General features: G+C 38.8%; 1 protein-coding gene across 1 annotated transcript in view; it reads left to right on the forward strand.

Moving 5' to 3' along the window:
* Nucleotides 1–15,539: 15,539 nt before the first annotated feature.
* Nucleotides 15,540–27,188, forward strand: part of TTN (titin) — a 273,379-nt gene continuing 261,730 nt past the window's right edge. Inside the window, exons 1-8 of the mRNA XM_064287443.1 lie at nt 15,540–15,630; nt 17,861–18,064; nt 20,080–20,367; nt 20,855–20,940; nt 21,030–21,274; nt 24,186–24,513; nt 24,870–25,022; nt 26,165–26,302. Of these exons, the coding sequence (XP_064143513.1) occupies nt 15,540–15,630; nt 17,861–18,064; nt 20,080–20,367; nt 20,855–20,940; nt 21,030–21,274; nt 24,186–24,513; nt 24,870–25,022; nt 26,165–26,302 (1,533 nt within the window). The remainder of the gene's footprint in view (nt 15,631–17,860; nt 18,065–20,079; nt 20,368–20,854; nt 20,941–21,029; nt 21,275–24,185; nt 24,514–24,869; nt 25,023–26,164; nt 26,303–27,188) is intronic.

Consider the following 27,188-nt stretch of genomic DNA (forward strand, 5'->3'; position numbering starts at 1 on the left):
TTCAGCAAAGAGAAGGTGACAGAAGCACTTTGAAAGACTGAAGGTGTGCCCTGAGACTGTGGCCGCCGGACACACAGCAACTCAGAACTGAAGCCACTCCCAAAGTCCACCTTTCAGCCAAAGATTTGACAGGCCTATAAAACAATAACGCACATGAGGAAGGTGCTTCTTAGTTCAATCAAGTATATGAGACCAAATGGGCAGCACCTGCCCAAAACCAAAGACAAGGCAGGAAGGGACAAGAAAACTGGATGAATGGACACGGGGAACCCCAGGTGGAAAGGGGAAAGTGCTGACACCATGCCGGGATTGCAAACAATGTCACAAAACAATTTGTGTATAAATTTTTGAAGGAAAAACTAATTTGCTCTGTAAACTTTCACCTAAACCCTAAAAAAAAAAAAAAAAAGACTGAAGATGCAGAAAGTTTGTTTACAATGGAATGGAGGTTCCAGAGGGCTTGGGGAAGGTAAAGCCTACTTCAGGGGAGGCAGACAAGGACAAATAGCAAAGGAAGATCTTTCCAGAAGGCTTATTTCTTGCCAACTATCTTATTTATGCTGTGATAATTGTTACTGTTTTTTGTCTGTGTTTGAACATTCTTTGCTCTTTCTTAAAGTATATACCCATTGCACACAAACACATAACTATAGACTATAACTTAAGTATACTAGGCCCCCATCTAGTTGTTTTTCCCCTGCATACCCATTGCACACAGACACATAACTATAGACTATAACTTAAGTATACTAGGCCCCCATCTAGTTGTTTTTCCCCTGCATGGATATAACTCCCCCTATTTAGATCTTCCTGGCTCTTGGTCACTTTCATCCTCAGAATTAGCATGAGGGGGGAAATGTTTTTTGTAGAGGAAGTTTTTTATTATCTGTCTTGGTTTTTATTAACTAAATTTTGGAGGTTTTTAGTCTAGTTTTCAATTTTCACTACTTTTTTTGGCTACATTATCACAATAACTAGACTTTTTTAAAATTAAAAGTAACATACAGTAAACCAGAACCAAACCCATTGCCAACTATAGGGTCAATTCTGACTCATAGTGACCCTACAGGACAGGGTAGAACTGCCCCATAGGGTTTCCAAGGAGCTCCTCGTGGATTCAAACTGGCAACCTTTTGGTTAGCAGCTGTACCCCTTAACCACTACACTGCATCCCCGTTTGCGGTTTCACTTTTCATGGTTTCAGTTACCCATAGTCAACTGCAGTCTGGGATGCCTGTTGTGTTCAACCTGTTGCCATCGAGTCAATTCCGACTCATAGTGACCCTATAGGACAAAGTAGAACTGCCCCATAGAGTTTATAAGGAGCGCCTGGTGGATTCGACTACTGACTACCAACCTTTTGGTTACCAGGTATAGCACTTAACCACTATGGCACCAGGGTTTCCTGCTGTGTTCAAGTAACCCTTATTTTACTTAATAATGGCCCCAAAACATAAGAGTAGTTATGCTGGAAATTCAGATATGCCAAAGAGAAACTGGAAAGTGCTTCTATTTTATTATTAGTTATTGCTGTTAATCTCTTACTGTGCCTAATTTATAAATTAAACTTTATCATAGTTGTGAATGCATAGAAAACATACTATATATAGGGTTGCTATTTTTTATGAGTCAGAATCAACTCAACAGCAATGGGTGTATATAGCGTTTGGTACTATCCTGGATTTCAGGCATCCATTGGGGGTCTTGGAATGTATCCCCCTCTATTAAGGGGGGACTACTGTATAAGTCGGAATCGACTCGACGGCACTGGGTTTTTAGGCACTGGGACTGTATGCTAATGGTAACAATTCAGACAGATAATGACATAACTGACAAGGGTCTAATCTCTAAAATCTATAGACTACTTTAACACTTCAATAACAAAAAGACAAATAGTCCAATTAAAAAATGAATGAAGGATATGAACAGACACTTCACCAAAGAAGACATTCAGGCAGCTCACAGACACATGAAGAAATCTCTTGATCATTAGCCATTAGAGAAATGCAAATCAAAACTACAATGAAATACCATCTCACCCCGACATCACTGGTACTAATCAAAAAACAGAAAATAACAAATGTTGGAGAGGCTGAGGGGAGATTGGAACTCTCATGCACTGCTGGTGAGAATGTAAAATGGTACAACCACTATGGAAAAACGATATGGTACCTCCTTAAAAAGCTAGAAATACAGATACCATAGGATCCAGCAATCCCACACCTAGGAATATATCCTAGAGAAATAAAGCCATCACATGAATAGACATGTTCATTGCAGCATTATTCACAATAGCAAAAAGATGGAAATGATCTAAGTTCCCATGACAGATGAATGGATAAACAAATTATGGTACATACACACAATGGAATACTATTCAACAAAAAAGAACAGTGAGGAATTCACAAAACATCTCACAACATGGGTAAATCTGGAGGGCATTATGCTGAGTGAAATAAGTCAATCACAAAGGGACAAATATTGTATGAGTCCACTATTATAAAAACTCAAGAAAAGGTTTACACACAGAAAGAAACAACCCTTGATGCTTAAGCAGGAAGGGAGGGGTGGGCAGGGGAAATCACTAACTAGATAGTAGTAGACAAGTGTTAACTTTGGTGAAGGGAAAGACAACGCACAATATAAAGGAAGCCAGCACAACTTGACAAAGTCATAGATGCTTCCTAGACACATTCAAACACCTTGAGGGACCGAGTTACTGGGGCTGCGGGCTGGGGATCGCCTGCTCTGACAGGGAGCACAATAGAGAGTCTCAGATAGAGACTATCTGAGAAAAATGTAGAACAAAATTCAAATCCACAAAAAAGACCAGACTTACTGGTCTGACAGAGACTGGAGGAACCCCTAAGACTATGGCGCCCAGACATACAGCTAACTCAGAACTGAATCCACTCCCAAAGTCCACCTTTCAGCCAAAGATTAGATAAGCCTACAAAACAAGTGGTAATGCATGTAAGGAACGTGCTTCTTGGTCCAATCAAGTATATGAGACCAAATGGGCAACACCTGCCCAAAAGCAAAGATGAGATGGCAGGGACAGGAAAACTGGACAAATGGACACAGGGGACCAGGGGTGTAAAGGGGAAGGGGGAGAGTGCTGACACATTGTGGGGATTACAACTAATGTCACAAAAATTTTGCATATAGATTTTTGAATGAGAAAGTATGCTGTAAACTTTCACCTAAAACACAATAAAGTTAAAGGAAAAGAACAGGAAAAACAATTCAGACAGATACACTTGAAAATTAAGTTTCCCATCCTCAACCTGAGATTCCAAGGTTAAACTATACAAAGGCAATCACTCTTAACGGTTTTTGTGTATCCTTCCAGAATTTAGCTATGAATTTTCATTGAGTAAATATGAGCACCTTCTATCTAGTACAGTTCCTATACCAGGAGCCAGAGATTTAAAGGTAAACGACACAGAAATGGTTGCTTGCTTGGAGTTTATACCACAGTAGGAGAATCAGACAATAATCAAGAAAACAGCAAAACAAACAAGAAGCAAAGAAGAACTATGACTGAAATAAACCTATTGCTGTGATAGAGAATAATATGCATTGTATATCATTCTACAACATGTTTTTTCTTTCTGTCAGCTGCCATCTTTCTGGGGCAATATATGGCCCAACTCATTATCTTTAATTGCTGGATGATATTCATAGCCTGGTTATGCTACAAATCATTCAGGCATTCCCCTGTTGATCGACATTCAGGTTGTTTCCAAAATTATTCCACTTTAAACAATTGGAAATAAACATCTTTAAAATCATACCTTTATGTTTTGGGGCATTCAACTCTTTACTGACATAAGCACTGAAAATATTTTCCTCAGTTGTTTTTTTTTTTTAATTGACATGGGTGAGTTGTGCCATGCACACTTATTTATTTGATCAATTGTTCGATCTTTTCCTTTATGGCACCTGAGTTTCCAGTTGTTGCTTAAGATAGTTTCTCCCACTTGTGAGGTTCCACAAATATTTTCTGTATATTTTACTGTATTTTTTTTCTTGTTTACTTTTAGGTACTTAATTCATCTGGAATTTATTTTACATGGTACGAGATGTTTTCTTCTGAATGAATATCCAATTATACCAGCACCGTCATGAGCTACACCATCATAAACTAATTCTCAGGTTTGCTTGAATATGTTTCTAGATTCTCGATTCTATTCTACTAATTTTTTATATTAATGTGGCAATGCCATGCAGTTTGATTGCTATAAGTTTTATGGTAAACTGTAATTTCTGTTAAGGAATTCCATTTCACCATTATTTTTTAAGAGCTGCCTAATAGCCTATTGTATTGGTAGTTACATAATACTGCCTATTGATAGGCATTTAGGTTGTTTGAAGTTTTTATTTCCTATTACAACATCCTAGAACACATTTTTTTCATTAATTTAATGTAATTCTGTGTGACACAAGTAGAGAACAAAAACAACACATCAGTATGTTCCTGACCCTTTATAGGTTCATTTATTAAATAGGTGACTAGCTCTGGTACACAGTCATATTATGTACATGATTCAAATTCACACTTCCCCAAAATTAACTGCCATTACTCTATAGTGTCACTCACGGAACATCAAACCTACACATGTTAAATCTTTGAACTTGAAGGATCTCTTTTGTAAGCAATTTGCACCCACTGGACTTATTTTATTAACATGCACACCCTCCTAACCCTGGGAGCCCTGAAGAACAAATGCTTAAATTGACTAGTCCCTTGAATTTTTTTTCTAGTGGTAATTCCTTCTTATGTTGTTGTTGTTGTTAGGTGCCGTCGAGTTGGTTCCGACCCATAGCGACCCTACAGACAACAGAATGAAACACTGCCCGGTCCTGCGCCATCCTTACACTCGTTGTTATGCTTGAGCTCATTGTTGCAGCCACTGTGTCAATCCACCTCCTTGAGGGTCTTCCTCTTTTCTGCTGACCCTGTACTCTGCCAAGCATGATGTCCTTCTCCAAGGACTGATCGCTCCTGAAGACATGTCCAAAGTATGTAAGACTCAGTCTCACCATCCTTGCCTCTAAGGAGCATTCTGGTTGTACTTCTTCCAGGACAGATTTGTTTGTTCTTTTGGCAGTCCATGGTATATTCAATATTCTTCACCAACACCACAATTCAAAGGCGTCAACTCTTCTTCGGCCTTCCTTATTCATTGTGCAGCTTTCACATGCATATGATGCGATTGAAAACACCATGTCTTGGGTCAGACGCACCTAAGTCTTCAGGGTGACGTCTTTGCTCTTCAACACTTTGAAGAGGTCCTTTGCAGCAGATTTGCCCAATGCAATGTGTCTTTTGATTTCTGGACTGCTGCTTCCATGGCTGTTGATTGTGGATCCAAGTAAAATGAAATCTTTGACAACTTCAGTCTTTTCTCTGTTTATCACGATGTTGCTCATTGGTCCAGTTGTGAGGATTTTTGTTTTCTTTATGTTGAGGTGTAATCCATACTGAAGGCTGTGGTCTTTGATCTTCATTAGTAAGTGCTTCAAGTCCTCTTCATTTTCAGCAAGCAAGGTTGTGCCATCTGCATAACACAGGTTGTTAATGAGTCTTCCTCCAATCCTGATGCACCGTTCTTCTTCATATAGTCCAGCTTCTCGTATTATTTGTTCAGCATACAGATTAAATAGGTATGGTGAAAGAATACAACCCTGATGCACACCTTTCCTCACTTTAAACCAATCAATATCCCCTTGTTCTGTCCAAACAACTGCCTCTTGATCTATGTAAAGGTTCCTCATGAGCACAATTAAGTGTTCTGGAATTCCCATTCTTCGCAGTGTTATTCGTAGTTTGTTATGATCCACACAGTCAAATGCCTTTGCATAATCAATAAAACACAGGTAAACATCCTTCTGGTATTCTCTGCTTTAAGCCAGGATCCATCTGACATCAGCAATGATATCCCTGGTTCCAGGTCCTCTTCTGAAACAGGCCTGAATTTCTGGCAGTTCCCTGTCGATATACTGCTGCAGCCGTTTTTGAATGATCTTCAGCAAAATTTTGCTTGCATGTGATATTAATGGTATTGTTCTATAATTTCCACATTCAGTTGGATCACCTTTCTTGGGAATAGGCATAAATATGGATCTCTCCCATCAGTTGGCCAGGAAGCTGTCTTCCATATTTCTTGGCATAGACGAGTGAGCATCTCCAGCGCTGCATCTGTTTGTTGAAACATCTCAATTGATATTCCATCAATTCCTGGAGCCTTGTTTTTCACCAATGCCTTCAGAGCAGCTTGGACTTCTTCCTTCAGTACCACTGGTTCCTGATCATATGCCACCTCTTGAAATTGTTGAACATCGACTAATTCTTTGGTATAATGACTGTATTCCTTCCATCTTCTTTTGATGCTTCCTGCATCATTTAATACTTTCCCCATGGAATCCTTCATTTGAATTTCTTCTTCAGTTCTTTCGGCTTGAGGAATGCCGAGCGTGTTCTTCCCTTTTGGTTTTCCATCTCTAGCTCTTTGTACACATCATTATAATACTTTATTTTGTCTTCTCGAGAGGCCCTTTGAAATCTTCTGTTCAGTTTTTTACTTCTTGAATTCTTCCTTTTGCTTTAGCTGCTCGATGCTCAAGGGCAATGTGTCAAATCTATTCCTGAGATGGTCTCTAAATTCAGGTGGGATATACTCAAGATCATATTTTGGCTCTCGTGGACTTGCTCTGATTTTCTTCAGTTTCAGCTTGAACTTGCATATGAGCAATTGATGGTCTGTTTCACAGTCAGCCCCTGGCCTTGTTCTGACTGACGATATTGAGCTTTTCTATCGTCTCTTTTCACAGATGTAGTCAATTTGATTTCTGTGTGTTTCATCTGGCGAGGTCCATGTGTACAGTCGCCGTTTATGTCGGTGAAAGAAGGTATTTGCAGTGAAGAAGACGTTGGTCTTGCAAAATTCTATCATTCAATCTCTGGCATTGTTTCTATCACCAAGGCCATATTTTCCAACTACTGACCCTTGTTCTTTGTTTCCAACTTTCGCATTCCGATCGCCAGTAATTATCAATGCATCTTGATTGCATGTTCGATCAATTTCAGACTGGAGCAGCTGATAAAAATCTTCTATTTCTTCATCTTTGGCCCTAGTGGTTGGTGCGTAAATTTGAATAATAGTCATATTAACTGGTCTTCCTTGTAGGCGTATGGATATTATCCTATCACTGACGGCATTGTACTTCAGGATAGATCTTGAAACGTTCTTTTTGACAATGAATGCAACACCATTCCTCTTCGAGTTGTCATTCCCAGCATAGTAGACTGTATGTGTCCATTTCAAAATGGCCAATACCAGTCCATTTCAGCTCACTGATGCCTAGGATATCGATGTTTATGCATTCCATTTCATTTTTGACGATTTCCAATTTTCCTAGATTCATACTTCGTACACTCCAGGTTCCAATTATTAATGGATGTTTGCAGCTGTTTCTTCTCATTTTGAGTCGTACCACATCAGCAGATGAAGGCCCCGAAAGCTTTACTCCGTCCACGTCATTAAGGTCGACTTTACTTTGAGGAGGCAGCTCTTCCCCAGTCATCTTTTGAGTGCCTTCCAACCTCGGGGCTCATCTTTCAGCACTATATCAGACAATGTTCTGCTTCTATTCATAAGGTTTTCACTGGCTAATGCTTTTCAGAAGTGGACTGCCACGTCCTTCTTCCTAGTCTGTCTTAGTCTGGAAGCTCAGCTGAAACCTGTCCTGTATACCGGTGTTATAGCTTCCAGCATCACAGCAACACACAAGCCCCCACAATACAACAAATATTATTGCCTCGTCTTTAAACAAAAGTCTTAGGTACAGAAGTATGAGGTAATCACCTTGGCTAGGCTAGTTCTAACATCAACATATGAGAGACGGCTTCATCTTCAAAGTCTGTTTGTGTCACGAACTTGTGAAAAACAAATCTGTCATTACCACCTTCAGCCTTCTCATGTAGCAAAAGCAAAACCAAACCCATTGCTCTTGAGTCAATACCAACTCATAGTGACCCTATAGGACATAGTAGAACTTCCCCATAGGGTTTCCAAAGCTATAAATCTTTATGGAAGCAGACTGCCAGGGCTTTCTCAAACAGCCAACCTTTCAGTTAGTAGCTGAGCTCTTTAACACCTGCGCCACCAGGGCTGTCCCAATGCTCTACACATTCTCAAGGACAGATGCATTCAGTGTTTTTAAGGAACATCAGTGTGCTACAATTCAAGGATATAATTATCAAACTGAAACTTCATTTACTTTCAAAAGCATAGAGTACTTTGTAAGTATAAAGTAGTGATTGTTGTTGTTAATGCCAGTGAGAAAATATGGAAACCTTCACATGGCAACAGGGAATGTGAACTTTATTAAAAACTCTAAATGTTAATCCCTCCTCCTCAATCAACCACACTGGGCACCAGGATTCCAGACCCTAGCCAGAGTAGTTGCAGCTTTCGGTTTCAATTCCTATCAAATATACATTTAAGAGAGGTCGTATTTCCTGAAGACCTTTTGATATTTTAAATCCTCTCCTTGGATCAGGCAGCTCTGGTCTCATTCTTAATTTTTATAAATTTAGACTATATTTTCTTAACCCGTAGGAATTTGAAGTAGTTGGAGTAAAACACAGAGATAAAAAGAAAGCCTAAATTCTTTCAACAAACAAAAATCTTCTGAATTCCAACGAAAAGAAACCATTCTATAAGGCCAAAGGGTCTTTCAGATATTCCAAAGCTTACCTTTGTTCTTTGAGACAGGAAAGCTGCTTTCAGGGGCATTTTAAGAGTTTTGTCCAACACAGATTCTCTTACTTTTGGAGGCTCCACCCCTTACTTATTATATCAAGGCTATTAAAATATACCCATTGTAAACACAGCTGACAAGTTGACACACTGTCTTCTTTTGTGAGCATATGATAAAACTTTTTTTTTTTTTTCACTTTTGAGGTTGTCATTTGTATTTAAGAGAAATTTTCCTTTTTTTTCCCCAGCTCTCAAACACATTTTTTAGGCCCTCGAAGAGCCCTTAATCCTGTAAGCTATGCCTGCAGTGGCTACTGGATAAAATGGGCCTGACTGCCTCCCTGCAGCATGTGTAAAGTTTACTATTTGACAGCAATATCCCTCCCAGAGACCATTTGCTGGTGGTTGGGTCTGGTCAGGATTATGGTTTTCCCCCCAAGCTTCTGGAAACTCAGTTCATTTCTTTACCATTCCAGTACTTCTTGGGCTTTGCTTTAATTCAACATATAAATGTCATGTCACCTTCTGAAGCCTTCAAGTCCTTCAGAGAAGGACATGACTTATGTTTCTATGAGTTGTCATTTGGGCTTCTCAAAGATTTCTTAGAAAACACTGTCATGGATATTCAGCCAGGTAATCAGGTAATTGATCACATTAGTATCACAGCACAGAAGTGCTTTTCTCTTCTGCCGTGCTTGGCAGGAGCAAGCACATGAAATGCCCACCGTGTGTCAGTTTCTCACTGTGCTGGCCACTGTCACGTTCATTCAGTCGTTTAATCTTTCCAACAACTCTTTGAGGTGGATATTATAATCCCCAATTTACAACTGATGGATATGAGATTCAGAGATTCAAGTGTGTCGCCTAAACCCATGGAGGTAGGAGCAAAATTCCATGTGCCCGTAGAGTCAGTACTACTGAGAAACTCAACACTTTAACTTTTTGGTCTTTCTTATTTTAGTAAAAGTATGTGTTTCTAAAATAATATTTTGTATTTAATGGGGCACTGAAAGTGTTACACATGTAAATAATTGAAGAAATCAATTAATTTGGTCTTGCTACTATAGCAGTTGTAACTGGAGCTTATAAAAATGGACAAATAAAAGCTTTCTCTTGCATTTTAAGCAGCACTTTCTTGCATCCCATGTTCCCTGAGTAGCTTTGCCTGCCTTTATAACTCGAGGGACACACACGGTAATCCACTAGAATGGGTTACTTAAATGAGCACATTCTTTCCTGTGTACTTCCTAAATTTGCTTTTTTATTTCCTTATGTAAAAATGGCTCAATGATGAGCCTGTATTTCAGCTTTGAAATATTTTATACATGGAAGGAATTTTATAAATATTGTATGACTAGATATTGTACTTATAAAATGTAAACTCCTTGAGGTCAGAGATCTTTGCCTGTTGTGTGCATTGCTATAATTCCAGTGCCTGAACTGTGTTTAAACACAGTAAGAACACACGAAAAAGTTTTAGTGAATTATGAGAGCCTTAAAAATTGTATCCATTTCTCAAATATCCCCAGGCATGTCCTTGATTTTGGTAAATGGTCCCATGTATACAAAGTCCAACACCAACAACATCTCTGTAGATGGAGTTGCCACCTGAGTTTTACACATACCCTAGCCTCTGCCTCACTCACAGATTAATGAGAATGTATTAGATGTTTATGTAGACTGTGATCACCAAGAGTGCAGGACTCATGCCTGTCTTCTCTTGGTGACTACTGTTCAGCCACCATCTTAACACAACGCCTGGCACAAAGTCGCCATTCAGTAGACAATAAGCATTGCAGAATCATAATAATCTAGCACAATGTTTAGCACTTAGTATATGCTTAATAAGGAGCTCTGGTTGCACAGTGGTTAAAGTGCTCGGCAGTGAACCAAAAGGTCAGTGTTTCAAACCACCAGTCGCTCTGTGGGAGAAAGATGTGGCAGTCTACTTCCATAAACATTTACAGCTTTGGAAAGCCTATGGGGCAGTTCTACTCTGTCCTATTGGGTCACTGTGAGTCAGAATTGACTCAACAGCAGTGTGTTTGGTTTTAGGTTTTTTATATGTTTAATAAACATTTGTTAATTTTAATTTACTCAAAAGGACAATATCATAATGCATTCCACAACTAAGTAGGCATTATTTTTTAATTATCAGCTGTTTTGGATTATCTATGAGATGCCTCCCGCTGGTAGAGTGGTAAATTGAGATCTCACAGCATCAGCAAACTCACCAATCTGAGCAGTATTTGGTTTCCACTGGGCTAGCTTACTATATTCCAACTGTGGCATATTTGTATTTTAAAACTAATGCTTACCATGATGTCACATAATGTCAATTACTGTTCATTAATACAATAATAAGGCCTCTTTCCAGAATAGTATATTAGTTATTTACTGACTGGTTCTTTCCTCCCTCCTCCCTCCTTCACTCCCTCCCTCCCTCCCTCCCTTTATTCGTTTTCTTCTAAACTCCAAATGTCCTATAAGAGTGTAAATGCTCAGAGACAAAAATCTTCTTATCTTGACAATACTGCAAGATCTAGAAAAGGGCCAAGAAGAGTGAATAAACAAGCAGTTTTGGAGGACACTCAACCTTACATTTATAACATTCGGCCAATTGTCCTGGCTCTTGAGCTCCCTGTATTGTACTGGGTCAAGATGACACAAGCTTCAAGATTCTACTCACTCATTCCTTCTAGTTCCCATAAGCATTAAAGTGGTTTGACTTTAGTTTCAACAAGTGTAGCAGAACATTAAACATGTTTCACATTCGGTCAAATGAGTCTATAAAAATACACGCACACACAGCATACACATACACGTGAACCGCACACATACACACACACATAAGCACATGCATACATATGTGCACAAGGATATTTAAATAGACAGCCAGTTGATGAACACCCCAAAACAGAAAGATCACACAGCATTTCTAGTCTTGCTTTGCCTTGTAACTGGTAGGTTGTCTATAACAGGAGTCTCTAATTGAGAATAATTTTGAAGGTACATAACATGAAACCATTTGTTTCTGAATAAATGGATCAAATAAGGTTGTGACAGATACAATCAATGGGGGAAAAATGATACCACCAATACAGATATCACTGCATAAGTAAAGGAGTTGTTGTTAGTCAGCAAATGTTTCAATAAGTACATGGTGTCATCTGTCTATATAACTGTACTGCATCAAGTTTTCCAGTAAATTTTAGCTCTTTTAAATATTGATAAATTAATTACTATATAAATAATTATAAGATTTGAAAGTCGCAGGAAGTTGAAAAGTCTAATGCATGACCAAGTTCTTCCACAACAGGGAGCATTTTATTATAGAAATAAATTTATCTTAAATTTTAAAATTTTAGTCTATTTTATTGAGAAAAGTATCTTTCCATTATCAACAAGACAATCCTCTTGCCTCAAAGTGGAGTTTTACAAATCTCTCAACGGAAAATTATAAAGATCATTTTGTGGTTGAAATCTCTCTTGCTTGAAATTAAATTCAGTCCTAAAATAGCAACTATATCATCTCCTAACCACTTCCCATTAGTAACAGCAAACTCCAGAGATTAGGAGAGCAGCATTCACGTGCTTGGGATAAGAATCCTATGGACGATTTAAACATAAGACTTGGCTACTCGTTAAGGGGCAGGGCATACGTATTTGTAAATATTAATGCCAGACAAAAGTGAAATCTGACAAAATTAAAATCATTGTACTGTCTAGGATAAATCTAAGCAAAGTTCAGATTTTGCCTTTCAAACATTATTTCTTGCAAGGCTGTATTAACACTTAGCTTATTAACAGGGTTTAACTCTTTCCAAAGCACGAGCAGATTCTTTAGAATGTAGATGGCAGAAATTAGCCCTCTTTGATGCTGAAGTATATAGCAAAAGATTCTTCAAAAAAAATAGTCTTATGCATGAGATCAGCTTCCTTGTTTGCGATCATGATTGACAGGTCCTTTTGTTGGTTTTATGGGGGAAGGGAACAGGAGTGAGGCCTGACTCACAGGGCAGAATCATGAGGTTTGGGCTGTTTTATGTGATTGCCCACAAATGTTCTCTAATATTCCATCTTCTCTACAGACCAGAGTTTTCAGATTTTAATGTTGGCAACAAATGCTCTCCCCCAAGCCTCAACACAGTGATTCTTTAAATACAGTTCTCTTTCCTTGGTAAAGCCTCTTTGGGGGCGCTAAATTTAGCATTGCCAATCAGAAGAACAGGTGGTATGGGGCACTACCAAATAGGTCTGTCTCCCATCATGCTTTCCTAAGAGAGCCAATCGCACGAGTTCCTGCCCTAAGGATGTGGGGCTGTCAGCAGATCTGGTGAATATAAGGACGGGGCCAGCCCCTGACTCCTGAGCAGTCGTGCATTCCCACCTCGCCTCGGGTGTAGGGATTGCATAGAAAAGCAAAACTACACAGTTCTGACTGTGTAGTTTTGTTTTTAGGTTAGAGGCTCACCGATTCATGTCGGAGATGGTCAACAAAACCAACTCTAGATAGGACGTCGTTTCAGAAGCAACCTTGGGCTTAGTCCCACCCATTTTAGGCACTCTTGAGAAATCAGGTGAGCAGTGTCTTTGTTTGAAATAGTATAGTTACTTTCTTGTTGATTTCTGATTCCCATTTATCTTTGTATGCTACATGATTTATATAGGTGTGCTTGTCTAGCTAGTTGTTGCTAGTGGGAATCCATTATTTGAATATACTTGTTAAATTGTTTTAGGATGTGTGAACATTTTTCTTTAAAAAGTTTTTCGCTTTTGCAGTCAGTGATTCCAATTGCTTAAATGCACCTAACATCCTAAAAGTGTTAAGGTTGAGGTCTGAAATGCTGATAGAAATGTTTGGGCTTTTTTTATAGACGCTTTTTGTCTGTTGAGAATGTTCAAGGTTATAATACTCAGTGATAAAGTGAGACACACCAAGAATAGCTCTGATAAAATGCATGTGATATCAGCTAAACCCTGATGACTTTTTAAGGGAATCAACTGCTGAGGTATCAGTTGCAGGACAGTGACAGAACACTTGCCTGCTGTCAGTCAACATTGGAGAGTTTATTTTGGGAGCATGACATTTTAGATGCATACCTCCAACCCTAAGCAGACAAAGGTCTCAGAAGAGCAAGTGCTAAAGCAACAAAACTTACTTAGGCAATAGGAGTAAAAGACTAATTTAGGCCAGTTAATTGCAATATACTTAGAAATTTCAAATAAAGCTAGATAATATAATTGTTTTCTAAAATGCCCAGAGTCTCATTATACATTTTAATTCAACTCACAATCCAATTATATATGAGCTAAATGTTGATGCTAAGAAATATTGTCTTAAAGACTTTTTATTTCTAAACACACCGATTCCTCATCTTCGTTGAATTACGTTACTAATTGTAAATGCATTTACAGGTGCAGTACATAAATGTGTGAAAAAATACAGCTATTTTTAGAAGATGCAGTAACTTGTCAACAGGAAAAGTTAACCAAAAAAGTGGTACATAATAAAGATAACATGCTAAAATAAGGAGTTTTTGACAAGAGTTTTATGAAAAACTATTAGATGTTGTCTGAATTTTCCAAATATAAGTTTTTATTGTCTCCAAAAAATGTTGATTTCATTATCTTTTCAACTAAGTAAAAAGTTACAATAATGTACGGAATTATTGTGAGGAAGATTTCTGCTCCATAAAGTTTTAGTGAGAAGGGAATTTTATGAAAAAATAGTAACGAAGCAACTGACAATTGAGAATCTGCTGCTTATTCGGAACAGTGGCACAGTCATGCGGATTAATTAGGTATTTGTGCATCAGAAAATTCTTCATACATTCCTTGTGAACTTGATAGACAAAGTACTAAAAGGATTTAACTGCAAATTTTATATTCATTTCTTTGATGATGAATATTTTATGTTATGAAAATATAGGTCCTTTCCCTTCATCTCCATTTCACATTGGCCTTCCATTATTCAGAGTTTCCATATTGTTCTTTAAGAAGAACTCAAGCCAGTATTTTTCTTTCATATTTATAATAATATTTTTGTCTGTTCACCTAAATTTAAATTTTTCCAAATATTTCCTTCAACACTAGCAACATTTATTGAGTATTTATAGGAAAAAGAAATAATTAGGAAATAGAAAGTGCGATATGCCGGCCACAAGAAAATTTGCATATTTTATAAGGCTTGCCAAAGCTTTTCAAACAAAAAATTGCCGAGTTCAAATTTTTAAGTTTTGGTGATTATTTTAAGTAATCAGATAATGCTTGAATTGAGATCAATTTTATAAAATACATGAGCGAAAAATAGTGGGAAAAGAAAATACTTTTCAAAATAATTGTCTTCCAAACACTGAACTGATGCAGAGATTCATTTTACTGTTTGCCACACATCTTTTTTTTATTACCATCGGAACTTTCACATTACTTCAGCTTTCTCTTTCTCCAACTCTCAACCTGATTTTCCTCCTTTGGTAAGACTGAACATTCCCTCTCTGACCACTGGGGTACATTCCTTGCTGCGCTTGGCTAAGTTGTTTTTCAATTCCCTCCATAGACTTCCTATTCTATGTTAGGCTTCAACTCAAAAGTCAATTGTTCAAGCCACAAGGAAGACCTGCCTATCACTGTAGGCCCACAGATAACCTGTGGAGCAATTCATTTGAAGAAATGTGTATCTTTGTCGTCAGTCTATAAAATAGTTCCAGAGTGGCCCTTAGCTGTGATATCCTAATTTATTTTCTTTTCCTTTTCAGAGTGCCTAAAAAGATGGCAACTGAAGCACCGACGTTTAAGCAGCCGTTACAAAGTGTTGTGGTACTGGAGGGTAGTACCGCAACCTTTGAGGCTCACGTTAGTGGTAAGCTCATACATTCATGCTTTTGTCTCCTTGGTCTTCTCTCACGATAAGTTAACTTTGCTGCAGGACTTGCCATCAAGTTTAAGCCCTGCTTTCACTTTGTAAAATTGGTCTAACTCTGTGGCAGGGTCATTTTAAGGGTATACCATCCACAAAGTAGTGACAAAATCTGACAATATAATGACTTGAAAATGTTTTATTCATATTTATAATTCCACAAAGCAAAATAATTAGCATTGGAATAAAATTGCCGTCAGAATCCAGAGGCTAAATAGGACCAAACTGGGTGGCTATATTTGGGTTCAGCTGCAGAGCCAAACTGGAAACCAAGAACTCAAGCTCAATCAGGCTGGCCCGGGAGCGGCTGGGTAGGTGGCTGCTCTGTATGGCTGAGCCTTGGTTGTCTTATATGGAAAATAACAGTATATCCTATTCTCAGAGGTAGAACTCTTCATAATGCAATAACGCCTAATTATTTTACTCTTTTATTTTCAATATTTAAAGTGATTCTAGCGAATTAAAAGACTTCCATACTGTTTTGAAATTACAGCAAAAAATAATAAATGGTACTCTGGTCTATGTATTTAAGGGTAACATTGACCCTAGAATTTTATTTAAAAGAAGTTCATCTTTTTTTCTTCTTCTTCTTCTTTATAACTCAGTTTAGGGATGGTTCCAGAAAATGTGTGAATTCTGAGATCTATCATCTTGTGATAAAAAGGGGGTAGTCTACAAGCTGTATTGCAAATAATTTTTAAATTATTCAATCAATACTGTCACCTTCTGCAGGATCATAACTGGTCATGTAAGATTATATGGATGAGTTGAAAATCCTACTTGATTTTTAATTCAGTGATTCTCCATAGTGCATTGCCCTTCTTCTTTTTTATTTTAAGGCTCATAATAAAGGTATACAGTTAAGAAACCCTTTTCCTTATTTTTTCTTTTGTCTGTTTTATACCTACCTTATTCATAATTGTATTATATTTTATTTTACATTGCATGAATGTCACATAGCCAATCTTCATTTTCCACTGTATATGTATATAAAGACCAATCCATCTCTCCTCACACATGATAAATTTGTACTGATTTCCAGATAATTCACTTACTTCTCTTTTAATGCTCAGTAACTTCTGAACTGAACATAGCACATATGCCTTCAGTGGGACTTCTGCCTGAGTGTAGATTCGTGGAATCTGGTTTCTTCATAGCTTCTTGTTCCTTCACACCATGTGCTAATAAATTCTTAGAAAGATATCACTGAAAATAGTCAAATAAACTCTTCCCTTGGCCACTGTGGGAGACAGGCTAATGTAAGGACAACACAATAAAATTCCTCCTGATTATCTTTACCTCCCCAGCTTGTCCAGGTAGATCATCTGTTCTCCTGCGAACAAAACATAAACAGTTCTTGAAGTTGCCTTATCCCTTCTGAATGCACAGAGTTCCAATATACCTAAAACGTCAAATCATGTACATTCGGTTCTAAGACATGAAATCGCGTGCATTCAGTTCTTAGCTCCACAGTTTATGGTGGATGAGGAGAATTTGGCTTTCCTACCTGCAACTCCAGCTAAGGATGTTGTTCTGAAAGACTAGATTTGGCTTGGTCTCTTATTGTATGAGAAAGTGTCTCTCTACATTACGGCCTCTTCCCTGATGATTCCACATTTGCAAGGAGAGTAAAGGCAGATGGCATTGCTGGAACTGCAGAGGGGGTGATGAGCGTGCCCTCCCGTGCTCGTTAGGCAGAACTTTCCCATCTCTTTGCTGCTTTTACACTTGTTTTCCAAGAGGACAGTTGTCACTTTTTATTTTACAATTTCCTTGACTCTTCACTTTGTAAATCCTTTTCATGATTTTAATGATGCCTATTAAATTGCATCAGATAGAGCCCTGGGCAGGAGGGCGGGAGGTAGACGTTCTAGTCCTCTCTGTGCAGCTTGCTAGCTGAGTGACCTCAGAAAAATCATTAAGCCTCTTTTGGCCTCAGTTTCCTCCCCTATAAAATGAAAGGGCTGGCCTCTGTATGAACCGACGGGCCTTCCTAATGGTCTGCCAGTTTATACTTTCATTAAGTAGCTGCCAAGTTTTCACTATCATTAAATGACTTTACACTCTGGACAGCTTTTGCAGGTTATTGCAAGGCAGTGAACATGATGCGACAGAGCAGAGGATTTTGCAGTGCCCCACTCAAAAGTAAAGACGAATTGCCTTTGCATTCCAGGTTTCCCAGTTCCTGAGGTGAGCTGGTTTAGGGATGGCCAGGTGATTTCTACTTCCACTCTGCCCGGCGTGCAGATCTCCTTTAGCGATGGCCGCGCTAGACTGATGATCCCCGCCGTGACTAAAGCCAACAGTGGACGATACTCCCTGAGAGCCACCAATGGATCTGGACAAGCAACTAGCACTGCTGAGCTTCTTGTGACAGGTACGATGATGGAGACCTGCAGGTTCTCTGCTCCCCCAGGGGCATCTCCTGCACATAGGACAGGTGTCAAGGAAGAGCTGCTGAGCACAGGCACATGGAGCTTAGAACCCAGAGGAGGCCCACTTGAGGCTGAATTTATAGCAGTTGTTTGCCGTGTGGTATTTAATTTCTCCTTCAAAATGCAGTACAAATGTGGTTAATAGCTCCTCCTTACAAACAATTAAGAACTCAAAAGTATGTTAAAGAAGTATTAAAAATCATGTTTCTGAGGAAGTAGAAAAGCTTCAGGCCTTGCTTCACAAGCCTAGTAAGGAATAAGCTGTATATATGTGTGTATGTGTGTGCATATATTTATGCATGTGTGTGTTTATAAACAAGGCCCAAAGCCTTGCTACTAGCTCAGAAACATGATTTTTAATATTTCCTCGCTATACTTTTGAGTGCTTAGTTGTGTGCATAAGGGAACTATTAGCCGCTCTTGTACTGTATTTTAAAGCGAAAATTAAATTCCACCAGGCAAACAAGGAGACCCTGGGTGGTGCAAATGGTTAAGCACTTAGCTGCTGGACTACTAGCTGAAAGGATGACAGTCGGAACCCACCCAGAGGTGCCTCAGAAGACAGACCTGGCCATCTGCTTCTGAAAGATCACGGTCTTGAAAACTCTGTGGAGCATTCTGCTCTGCACACATGGGTCACCATGAGTTGGGATCAGCTCCACAGCAACTAACAACAACCACCTAATCTTGGCTAAATTATTTTCAGAGAATTAAACTCTTTGAATTTGTTCCAACTAGTGCTTATCAAACTTTGCTGTATCCGTGGATTGCCTGATTCCCAAATGCTTCCCCCACAGATTCTTATTCAGTAGTCTGGAGTAGAGGCCCAGGAGTTTACACTTCAGCAGCCACCCAGATGATTCTGATGTAGGTGGTCTACCAACCACCCATTTAAGAAACCCTGCTCTAGGCTATAAGGTCTCAATGAGGTTGAATAACTCATTTACTCTCCATTTTTAAAAAATTACATAGTAAACATACCCAGAAAAAGGCAAATGCTTGTTTTTTATTCAAATATATGACATAGTTTTCTCAGTAGTCGCCAGCCTTAATGGTCTCTGCAATTCTTCTCCATCCTTCTTCCTTCGCTACCTGGTGAGATGTTAACACACAGAACAGTGCACTGCTTTAGACATGATATAACAATATCTTACATGAGGTACATAATGTTATATCAATTTACCCAATAAACTATGCCTCCAGTGATATTCAATTATAGGGCTATTGTGGACCTAAGCAGAAGGCAAATCAGTTAACATCAGGTATGAACTTTAACAGGCACCTAGAAAAGTCAGAAACAGAATATACACAGGGTTCTCAGAAGTTGCTATTGTTTATTACTCTAAACCACATCAAAATCCCATTCACCTTTCATATTTATCTTATAAAATTGTTTCAACCTAATTAACAGAAATAGCCCTTTTCTGTAGCACAATTAACATTGAATCATGTCATTATTGAGACTAACACATTAAATGCAAGTAAATAGTTGGGTTTTTTGAATACTGACCAAAGTGGAAAAGATTTAGGTTTTTATTTTTTTAATAATTCTATAAATCAAGGGTGCACCCATCCTGCTAATCACTGGAATTCATTTTAATACAAGTTACTAAAATATGTAAAGTTGCCTTATCATGTTAAGATAATGCTAGAAGTGGGACTGGAAGGAATTCCTGGGAAGAGTCTCTAGAAATATTATAACAAGAAATGTGGTGGCCTGGAGCTGTTAAGTAAAACAACAAAACAAAACATATATAATGGCAGGATGGCCTTCTGAAACCTGTTGGCTCCATTCTTATTGTCATATGCTGGGTGAGCTAGCTTCAAGGACAGTCAAGGATTTTTGGATCAGCAAGTCATTGCCTGGTTTTGGAATCCATCCGAGCTGTGATTGTTTAAAAATACTCATTGTGAGCATCCTGGCTCATGTTACTGATTTTCTTTTCTCCCCTTCCAGCGGAGACAGCACCACCCAACTTTGTTCAACGACTGCAGAGCATGACCGTGAGACAAGGAAGCCAAGTGTGTCTCCAAGTGAAAGTGACTGGAATCCCTACACCTGTGGTGAAGTTCTATCGGGATGGAGCTGAAATCCAGAGCTCCCTTGATTTTCAAATTTCACAAGAAGGTGACCTCTACAGCTTACTGATTGCAGAAGCATACCCCGAAGACTCTGGAACCTACTCAGTAAATGCTACCAATAGCGTTGGAAGAGCTACTTCAACTGCCGAATTGCTGGTTCAAGGTATGGGCTGGAGGTTGAGGAGCAGGGAGATGGGGAAAGGGCTGATTTGATATGAAGAGGGGCCAGGAATCCACCTACCTTCCCTCTAAAACCCTGGGCATGCCTGGAGCTGAAATGAAAGGTGGTGTTCATGCACCCCTGAGGAGAAAAGTCTCAGAGATTCTAGGCAGGAGCTCTGATCATTGAAGCAGTCTGTGGTTACTAACCCCATCATAAAATGGAAAATGTTTCGATGAAACTGTCTACCTTTTCAAGTTATTGGCAAATAATGGAATTTTTAAAATGTTTCTAAGTAAATTCTTATGTAATAATATTTTCTGTTTTTAAACCTAACTTGTATACATACAAAACCCAAAACGTTCTGCGTTTTCCTCCATTGGGACACCCAAAAAGTCTTACTGACTTTGTAATCAGAATTAACATAAACCCTTAAAAAATGGGTCACTCTGGACCCTCCTACTAAATATTTATCTTTTTCTTCTTATAGGTGAAGAAGTAGTACCCGCTAAAAAGACAAAGACAATTATTTCGACTGCTCAGATTTCAGAAACAAGACAAACTCGAATTGAAAAGGTATTTTTCTATGCTGTTGCGTTTCAAGCCGTTCAGATTGTTGGTTTACCAACTATTCATAACCCTAACTTTGTTTTAATCTTTTGCAGAAGATTGAAGCCCACTTTGATGCCAGGTCAATGGCAACAGTTGAGATGGTCATAGATGGTGCTGCTGGGCAACAGCTGCCACATAAGGCACCTCCCAGGATACCTCCTAAGCCAAAGTCAAGATCACCAACACCACCATCCATTGCTGCCAAAGCACAATTGGCTCGACAGCAGTCCCCATCACCAATAAGACACTCCCCGTCCCCAGTCAGACATGTGCGGGCTCCAACCCCATCTCCAGTCAGGTAAAGCCTCTTTAATGTTTTAACTGTATAGAAATTTTGTGTGACAAAAGTAAGGTCATTGCTAGATTAAACAATGCATTTGTGAAAAATTCTTCAAAGTTGCTCCTTCCTCAAGATATTTCATGGCCTCTGCTGAAAAAGTGTCATAACAATATACAATGGCTACAATGTGAACTGTACCCAGCTAGAATTGTGCAGTACATAGCTACACAACTGTACATGCTTGTGCTGGGTAAGACCCCAGACAGAGGCAAAATACAAACAGTAAGTCTGGGGGGAAACATTTATGACACTCAGGACAAGGAACTAGTAATACACCAAAAGTATAGAAAGATTCCACAAATTAATTTTTTAAAGGAAAAAACAAGCAACACATAACAGTAATGGACAAAAGATAACATTTCACACAAGAGGAAATGTAAATAGCCAATAAATAAATGAAAAAAAATGCTCCATATTTTCCAGTCTTTATTATTTTGGCCACTTAAAGATACTGGCAAACACTAATATGAAATCTTGAACAAAAAGCTTAGTTTTAAAAACAATTTTAGCTATCAAATAAAAAAAGTGTTCAATCTCGGGTTAACTCCAGGTTTGCACACCATGAAGTCACAACGCAGGCCAACTGTAATTTCTGCAGAAGATAACAGCTTCAATATTTTTTTTTAAATCCAAGTCTTAAGGGTCATTTAGAATTATGGAGCTTCCCTGATCCCAGGGAACATTTTGACCATCTTAGCAGTTCTGAGCATTCATTAAAAAACATCCAAATTACTTATTTTTAAAAAATCCTTCAAAAAACTAAAGATGTAAAAATGCCAATTTGTGGAAAAAAATAATGGTTTTCTGAAATAGACTACTTCCTAAAATGTCTCTTAGTTTAATTTTGATTTTCGTTGTAAAGTAAGGCAAACATTTCGTTGAAAAAGGCACATTGTATCTAGCCGTGACCAGGAGATTATGCTGAGTAGAAATAAGCACGTTCCTGTAAATGACTTAAATTACATTGATTTTCACAGTTATGGACTTACCTGAGGCCTGCAGCTAATTACTCATGTCATGCTAATCATGTCTTTAACTCTTTTTGAATTAAACTCACTTTACTAGGTATAGAAAGGGACAGGTTGAAACTTGGAAGTGTGTGGCACTTTTTCTTCAAGTATTGTTGAATAATACACCCTACAACATTCTAAACGGGTCTTTGTTAATATTTCTAAGGCAATCGTTTGCAAAATAGAGACATGTTCCTCTACATATCCCTTTAGTTTGATTTCAACTTTGTTTATAAAATATAAAGTGATTTTTCACCAAGAAAAAAAAAAAAAACCTTCTTAAAGAAAGCAAACATTTCGTGAAACTCACTGGTTAATGTTGTAATGTACTGTAAATTTCTACAATTTAAAGTAAATATAAGCTGTACCGTGAGCCTTGATTAAAATAATTGTTTCATTTAAGATCAGTATAAGTTTAACATTGAATGCGAGTACCAGAATACATTTATAAACATTTTCTTATATGCAGGATTAGTTTAATGCAATGGTAAGACAATACTGCCACCTAGTGGGAAAATTTGAATAAACCTTATTGATTAAGAAATTAGTTATGAAGAATTTTATCTTAAATTAGTTGACCAAGCCTCCAAATTATTGCTGCAAGTCAGGATCATCTCTTTTGGCTCTAAATGCCAAGCATTAGCACTAATTCTACAACTGACGCTATTTGCACTTTGTTGTTGTTAGTTGCCATCGAGTGATTGTGTCTCATGGCGACCCCATGTGTGACAGAGTAGAACTGTTCCACAGGGTTTTCTTAGCTGTAGTCTTAACAGAAGCAGATCACCAGGCATTTTCTTCAGTGGTATAGCTTGGATGGATCTGAACTGACAACCTTCAGGTTAGCAGTTTAGCACAAACCGTATCTTCCACCTAGGCAATTTGGGAAATTAAATTAGTTTGGGAAAGCCATTTTATCAATTTGACCGAAAAACTATAGAATTTTTAGGTTTCAAATTTGCCAATTCCCACAGTAACTCTAAGGATATTTAAAAGAAGTCCAGGGTTCAGTGTAGTGAGCATGGGTGTAAACAAATTCTGGGGAAATTAAAAAGAGCAATCAACAGACACTTCGACTACAGCAACATTTTCCAAAATGCATTGCACAGTCAGTACTCAAAAAGATTCTGCAAAAAGAGTAGCAAGGACACCTATCCCACAAGAGGGAACAGGAAAGCTGGTAATAGGGAACCCAGGGTTGAGAAGGGAGAGTGTTGACATGTCATGGGGTTGTTAACAATGTCAAAGAACAATGTGTGTACTGTTTGATAAGAAACTAGTTTGTTCTGTAAACCTTCATCTTAAGTACAATAAAAATAAATTAAAAAAAAGACTATCCCCGGCCTGGACATTCAGAAGGCATATTGGCATGGTGAAGCTGTGAGAAATCCTACAGAAAAATAATAAGTGGCTTTTGGTTACAGAAGCCTTCTTCATGCAACATCTATTTGATACCTCCCTCTCTTTTTTTTTTTTTTTTTCCTCCGCCTAGAATTAGGACACAGGGAACCTTAGAGTATGGTTACTGGGTTTCCCACATCCCCTTTTCTTTCACTGTATTTTCAAGGAAGCACCTTCTGCTGTCTTGATTGTTTTTTTTAATGTGAGAAGGTGGGGAAAAGTAAAACTTACTTAGAATAAAGTCTGATTCTTTTACAGGGTTACAGTGATAAGGCTTACCAAGATTTAAAACAAATTACTTTCAAATAAATTATTTAGCTTCTGAATAGCTTAAGGAGGCACAAATTGTAAAACTGCCTTAAAGTACTTCCGGATTGTCTTCCCATTATTGAAATCCCATGACCCTTACTGGAGTTCCTCTTCTTGGTGTTCTTGACCTTTGCTGTTTGGTTCTTCAGGTCCGTGTCTCCAGCTGGGAGGATCTCTACATCCCCCATCAGATCTATTAGGTCTCCATTACTCGTCCGTAAATCGCAGACACCTACCATGCCCACGGGCCCAGAAGTGCCTCCCCCTTGGAAGCAAGAGGGCTATGTGGCCTCATCTGAGACTCAGATGAGAGAAACAACAATGACAAGTGCTACTCAGATCAGGACAGAAGAACGATGGGAAGGGAGATATGGTATCCAGGAGCAAGTGACCATCAGTGGGGCTGCCGGCGCTGCTGCCAGCGTGTCAGCCAGTGCTGCCTTTGCAGCAGAGGCTGTGGCTACTGGTGCTAAGGAGGTACTGACAGACTGTTGTGTTTTTCCTTATTTGTATTCTGGTTTCTTCAACTGAAATCCTGTCGTCAAACTCAGCCTGTATAGCTTAGAGCGGAGATTCATATAAATATAAAATTGTAGGAGAAACTGAAGACCAAAATTGACCCATGCCTTGTCAAAGCATTTTTAATTGGCACAAGTGCTCTATCTGTGAGGTCTTCATAAAATACCGGTCTTAATGCTACATTTTAACATGTATCTCTTAGCAATGATAAATGCCTATGTATATTTTAGGTGGATTAGTTTCCATTATGGTTTTGTATTTTCTATCAGGCAGGTCATTAAAAAAAGTAATGCCCTTGGTCATTTCCAACCCAGGTCAAACAAGAAACTGACAAAAGTGCAGCTGTTGCGACTGTTGTTGCTGCTGTTGATATGGCCAGAGTGAGAGAACCAGTTATCAGTGCTGTAGAGCAGACTGCTCAGAGGACAACCACGACTGCTGTGCACATCCAGCCTGCTCAAGAACAGGTATGCATGAGGTCACCTAGATGATGTCCACAGAGCCGTTCCTATGGTGCATGTTTACTAAACACCGTCAGGACTGAGCTTTGCATGCAGAAATCCGTGATGAACCAATGCAGAAATTATTTTGAGGGCAATACTGAGCCAAACATGGCCCAGAGTTTTAGGGTTTTCTAAGCAGAAGGTAGGATGTGTTACCGAAGATAGACCAGTTACCAGCCGCCATTGAGTCAATTCCAACTCATGGTAACCCCATGTGTGTCACAGTAGAACTGTGCTCTGTATTCTTTTCAGTGGCTGATTTTTCAGAAGTAAATCGCCAGGCCTTTCTTCCAAGGCACCTCTGGGTGGACTCAATACCTCTTACCTTTTGGTTAGCAAGTGAGCATGTTAACCATTTGCACCACCCAGAGGCTCCTATCAAAGGTGTGTTGTTGTTGTTGTGTCCTGTCAAGTCAATTCCAGTTCATAGCAACCCTACATGACAGAGTAGAACTACCCCATAGAGCTTCCTAGGATTAATCTTTATTGGAGGAGATCACCAGGTCTTTCCTCCACGGAGCTGCTAGTAGGATTGAACCACGTACCTTTGGGTTAGCAATTGAGTGGTTAACCATTGCACCACCAGGAGGTAAATACCATGCAAGCAGACCAAACCAGAAGTACCTAGTCTATGTCAGGGAGGCAGACAAGAGTTAATTGTGATATTCAAGGTATCAAGCTATTCCCAGGTCAAGGCAGGCAAAGGGTAGCTAAGCAAGTCAGCTAAACAAGAGGTGTGCATGTGCATTCAAGTGCTATAGATTCAGACTGGCAAATCCAGAGCTCAGTAGCTCCAAGAGCCAGGCATGCGTACCATCATTATTTCAGAGCGGACATTACATTTCTCTAAGCTTGTCCAAAGGACCGTTGCTTTTACTTTCCTCCAAACAAACATGACACTTGATTCATGGCTGGAAGGTGTAATAAATCCTGGATAACATCCCATCTCATATTTGAATAGTCTTTCTGTTATAATTTCAGATTACTCTGGTTTTCCTTCTTATTCTCTCTTGTGTGACACTTATGTCTTTATCCTGATATATTATGGGAGCTTTTTATATAAGGTGCATTAAAGTATTTCCTTTTATTTTGTCTATGAAAATCAGATAAGAAAAGAGGCGGAGAAGACTGCTGTAACAAAAGTAGTAGTGGCCGCCGATAAAGCCAGGGAACAAGAATTAAAATCAAGAACCAGAGAAGTCATTACAACAAAACAAGAGCAGATGCATGTAACTCATGAGCAGGTAAAAATAATTTTTCATGGAAATTGAAATTTTCGTTGAAATTCATTGCCGAAGTTATTACATACGTCAAGTAGATAATAATCTTCACTTTGAACTGTATTGTTTCTTAGGCAACGTGGTTGCTATCACACTAGTAAAATCCCCTTGTCATAGCTGTGTATTCCTGAATACTGGATACCACAGTCCCTTAGTCACTGAATGTTTCTCTTGTGTAATATGGAAAGGATCATCTGCGGACATGGGCTAGGAGTAGAAACTGAGTCTTTCCTGCATTAATCTGGGGCTGTACTAACTAAATATGTAACTGATGGGAGGGGCAAGAGGGAGTTGTAAAACCAGGAGGGACACACAGATGCTGAGAAAGGAGCAGGGAGGAGTGGAAGAGAACACTGAACACATTGCCTTGAAAATAGCTTAACAACTGCTTCTTGACTTGAAATGGGATGGACAACATGGCCTTAGTAGGTCAGATGACCAGAAGAGATTAGTGTCCAGCCTGGAGAAGGGAGCCTATGTCCCATGATTGAAGGCATCAGAGATAGATTGGGTAAAGGCCGATTGTGGTAAGGCTGTTGGGCAGTGGAGTCAAGTGTCGGGTGGTTTGAGAAGATGAACTTTCAAATCCCTTTCCACCCTGAGATCCTGCCGCCTGTGTTTCAGTGATGATATCGGAGAATGTCAAAGAGGCAAACAGGGAAAACTACCCTCCAACACACACACCTTACCTGTCCAGGTCCAAACAGCATTTTTCAGGTGGTTAAGGATTTGGAAAATATTTTGCCTAGGATATATACAAGAGTCTTCTCCCCATAATTATCAATTTAGAAAAGTGAGTCTTGATATTCCAGAACCATCCCAAATATTTAGGAGCATATACAAAGCAAAA

This window comes from Loxodonta africana, chromosome 6 (genome assembly GCF_030014295.1).
Source record: "Loxodonta africana isolate mLoxAfr1 chromosome 6, mLoxAfr1.hap2, whole genome shotgun sequence".
Lineage (NCBI taxonomy): Eukaryota > Metazoa > Chordata > Mammalia > Proboscidea > Elephantidae > Loxodonta > Loxodonta africana.